At 31.7% G+C, this 4,902-nt stretch overlaps 1 protein-coding gene across 1 annotated transcript; it reads right to left on the bottom strand.

The window, feature by feature from the left end:
- Nucleotides 1-467: 467 nt before the first annotated feature.
- Nucleotides 468-2,557, bottom strand: LOC118348185 (cathepsin J-like). Its single transcript, XM_035689204.1, has 4 exons — nucleotides 2,312-2,557; nucleotides 2,063-2,197; nucleotides 1,797-1,974; nucleotides 468-490 (listed from the first exon to the last, which is right to left on the bottom strand). Exons 1-4 carry the CDS (start codon nucleotides 2,555-2,557, stop codon nucleotides 468-470), a joined length of 582 nt encoding a protein of 193 aa, XP_035545097.1.
- Between the last annotated feature and the right edge of the window lie 2,345 nt (nucleotides 2,558-4,902).

Raw genomic sequence — 4,902 nt, forward strand, 5'->3', positions numbered from 1 at the left:
TTGCAGTTTAATTTGAAGATGAAGCATGAGTGCAGTATTTTCAAGCTCAAAGGCCAACAAGCTGAACATATTTAGTGTCGATGATATCGATTGTAGACCCTAATGCAGATGCTTGTAAACTCGAATCTTATAATTCAGGCCGAAGATATAGAAATCCTAATTGATGGGGATACTTGTTCTACATCATTTGTTATTTAAGTTAAATCTACAAAACTTTAACATTTCACGGTCCTCTTAAATGTACCTTGTATGCAAGAAATACATGTACTTGCCAATGGGACTTTTTATTTGATCGGGGATATGATATCCTGTTTGCATCCATGAGTCTTCTATGTACATATGGGCTTCTTGTAAAGTAGGGTGGTGTCGTCTGAGCCTTTTAAAAATCATTGCTTCCCGATTGATTGTGTTATGTCTCCCAATATTTACAAAGACACTTCTGTATTTTTCTAGATTCTTACTATCAATCAAGAGACTGGGATTGCAAGCCCTGAGATATGTGAAATTCTCAAGGCATTCAGGTCAGACACAGTCTTGCGTCCAACTCAAAAATGGAAGGGAAAGGTGACTCCTAATTCCCAGACTTCCAACTATATTATTCCGTCTCAGATTATTCACAAATAGCATGTTAAATGATTCTTAAAGTCTACTTTGGTTTGAGTATAGTCTGGAAGGACTCTCTTAACTGTAGCTGAAGGGAAAGAAAAAGGTCATTGAAGTGGGAAATTATATTTATGTTCTCAGAAAGGTTTCCTCTGCTAATTAAGCAGTAGGTTGAACTCTTTAAATTATCTTCTTGAAATTCCAATATTATAACAGAATAAAAAAGGCTGGGCATTTTGTTCCATTTATAACCCCATTTTAAACGTAGAAAATGATTTGCCTACAACATTTTTACAATTATTTTATAACTCTATATGAAATTAAAGACAGTTTATGTATTTTTAGAAAACTTGAAAGTTTTGAGCCAGTGTTATGGCGTTGTTGTTTATGTATTTCTAATTAATTGGACTAGGCTACAGGATCCTTTTATGCCAGTCAAAATCTCTATTACCCATTGCCACCGTACTGATCCATATAAGGTACGTACGCACCTTCTCATTCTACTAGATAATTATCCACCAACTCCCCATTTGAGCTTCTTGTCCTGTAATCCTCTTGTTTTGATCATTCCACATACTATCCATCTTTATCATAGCTTGACCCCTGGTGACAATTCTCATGTCCCACGGAAGATTACTTGGAGTCCTGCGTTGGGGAAATTCTTACTTGCGATTAGCCGAGATTCGTTTCTGAAAACTTCCGTCACGTTATTTTCTTGGGTAATGCTTAATATTACTTAATCTAGTTTGTAATAATTTATGCATTTAATTTACTTAATAAAAATTGAGAGATAATGCCACTTCTACAATTATAGAAATGATGTTACAAAATGACTTGACATATGTTAAATTAAAACTAATTTGAAATTTCACAAAGTAGATGATAGTCCACGCAACATATTGTCATATAGGCTTATGGTAGCGATCAACTATTTGACAATGTAACCAATGCATCCAATCTAGAGCTATTTTTAGCCATTCTAATCTTTTCAATTTCCTCACATTAAGAATGAAAAGCTCTTGTATCATATAAGTCGTCAACAATGGTATGAAATTCTAAGTTAAATTATTTCGTATGTAAAATACAAAAAAAAGTTGCATATACATATTAATTTAGATGCTATAATTTGGGTACTATTGGATAGCATGTTCGAAAAATCAAGTTAGGCATGTCTTTTGGAAGACTAGACTTACGAGCAATTCTGCCATATCCATGCACTCCCCAATCTTTGCCATAGGAGTTTTTTATAATCCAGTAATTTTTGTCTTCTTTCTCATCATAACCAAATCCAACTATAAGGATTGCATGTTTATAAGTTTTCTTTGTTCCTTGGAGAATTAAATCGAGTTCATCGGATCCTTCATATATACCCTATCAAACAGTAACATAAAAAATGGTAAGTAATAATCATTATATTATTATTAGTATGTATGCCCAATTAAAAATTAATAATACTTACGCCTTCAAGTTCTTTGAATTCATTGGTTATTATCACACCAGCTGCTACTGGTTGTTCTTTCACTCTCATAAGAAGCTCACTTTCATTCTCATGATCTACCTTTTTGACATCAACAATCTTCACAGCAAAAGCTTTCTAGATGAAGAGCCAAGATAAGAATAAGTTAAGTAGATCACACACAAATATATATAGAGAGAGAGAGACAGAGATGAGAGAGTGAGAGAGAGGAGAAATTTAAATTTATATAACCTGTTCTTCAGTCTTGTGTCGACAACGACATTTACGTGCTTTGAATGGGTATTCTTCCTCCTTCCTAATCCCATAAGTTCTAATCCATTCCAAAGCTTTTTTTATGGAATATGTGTAACATTTTTTTTCTCCTTCCTTGCAACAGTCAAGCAACTCTTGGGAAGAAAGTTCGAGAAGATCTTTATTTGGGTTTTTGGCTTTAAGACCTGCTGCAACAGCCTCAGCAGCTACTATCGCCCAACACATATCTAAGCAGAAAATTATATACTTAATTTCTTGACAATATAAATGAAATTATAATTCTGCATCTTATTGTTTACAAAATTCTAAGAAATTATTAGTGTCTAATATCTTTACGTGCTAAGTTAAATAATATAGTTATATTTATATAAGTGAAACAATCTTATTCCCAATGGAGGCTTGAATCAATGGTTTAATCATTAACATTATTAGTAAGCGGAGAAACAACCATGTACAAACAACAAGCCAATCCCAAGAAAGTGAATTAATTACAATACTTAAAAGAACACCACTAAGCCTAAGATAACAATACAAGGCATGTCAATGCTACTCAAGGTACAACAATGCATTCAAACAATAGGCCGCAAATAACACATTTGCTTAGAGGTTTTTATTTTTTTCCCCATCAGCCTCATACAAGCAACTATGATAAATACAAATATGAGTAACTCAATTAACAATACTAATATTTCAAATATAATTTTATACATTACATGATATCAATCTATACCAAGAAAAACATGGGTTTAAAGAAGCTAAGGTCTTAAGACATGATAAATAGACATAGTGATAAATGATATATGATTAAAGAACTTTGTATCACTTACTGCAATCCTTTTGATGTTTAACTAGATTCAAGGTTCCACCATTGCGAATACGCCAATCCCAAAAAGTGGGAAATTTTTTAGGCAATTGATCATCCTGATTACAAGTCAATTATAATACATCAGAATATATATATAGATGAAGGTGTAAAATAAAAATTACAAACTCATATTTTCAAATAATATTTTGCATACATTGCATTATTTATAACTCGTTATTATTATTTTTCTTTTTTGACAAAAAACATAGAAGAAGAAGAAGAAAGAAATATACGACAAACATCATGCAAAATGTAAGTACACAGAAAGTAAACCAAACATTTCTCTATAGAATATCGCCCATGCACGATGGAAGTAATAACTTAAGCTGAGTTGTATACTTATATTTTAGGCTTTGCTTTTCACTATATCGAAATAAAGGGAATCAAACGACGTTTGATTTACAGCTGTTTCTAAACTAGAACTTAGACTACCGCTGCCATGTTATGCAGCTTGAAAGTAAGTTGGAGTTTATAAATATTTTACAAACATATGTTAATGTCTCAGTGAGTGGAATCGCAATCGGATTCTCTCACATACATGCAACGGGTTCCTTTATTTTTGTCGTTGGTCTACTTCAAGCTCTCTCTTTTTTCTTTTTCTTTTTAGTTGGAGTAATTGACAATTGTAATGTAATTGGACTTGTTGTTAATTTTAGCTCGGATTTTCCCTTTTTAATTTCCACGTCTGGTCCTAGATTAATTTTAGATCGTTAAATGCATAAAACTATATATCCCGCTCTCGTACTGGTCTATTATTCATTTACTTTAAATATTAGGCGGTTTCATCATGAGAAATGCTATATATATGTACACACATTTTAAGTTTATAATATAATAAGTACACCTTTTTTTGATCATTTAAAAAAAAAAAAAAGGATTGCAATAAATATAAGAAATGAAGTCAGCGACGACTAATCACGTATCTCATTTAAGGTCAAATTCACAATATAAATTTTAGATTCTAATCAACAAGTCTTACTGCAACTTTTAAGAATCTATAAGGTGACCTCAAATGTCATTCAATAAACTCAATTTACGACTTCAGGATTTCATATGAATTTCTTGTACTTAACAACAACATATGAGATACCAATCCTTATTTTTTCATTAAGGGTAAAACGATTAGGGCCTTTGCCCCCAAAGGCAATCACACCAATCTTTATGTGAGATACCAATCTTTATTTTTTAATGACTTGTCTAAATCGCATCATAAACTCATTTTATCAAGTAAGTCATATTTACCCCTTAACAAAATCTTAACTTGCAACTCTCATGATCAAACCATAATAGAAATACCAAATAATATAGGCAAAACTAAATTCTTTGGTATTGTCCATCTCATTAATTATCTATAGATTTTGAACAAGAGCTCATAAAAGTTGTTTTTCTTATCCATAGTCTCACAAAACATGAAATCTTAGCTACTTTTCACAAACTCATATTCACTATCTCACAGTATGAAAAATCATTTTTTAGGTGATAATTAATTAACTAAAACAACTAGATCATCATTTCTCTTAGGAGGACATTTTTTAAGATTATCAACAGGGTTCAAAGAACCCCATTTTATTTACTAGGTTGCTAATAAAAAAAAATGACTAGGTACATTGGATATCTTTAAATAGATGGTTCATTTAGGCAGCATGTAAGTAGTACCAGCAACATTCATTTGTTATTTTTTTGTACCAAAAAAGTTCAAGCAACA

Source organism: Juglans regia, chromosome 4, assembly GCF_001411555.2.
Source record: "Juglans regia cultivar Chandler chromosome 4, Walnut 2.0, whole genome shotgun sequence".
Taxonomy (NCBI): domain Eukaryota; kingdom Viridiplantae; phylum Streptophyta; class Magnoliopsida; order Fagales; family Juglandaceae; genus Juglans; species Juglans regia.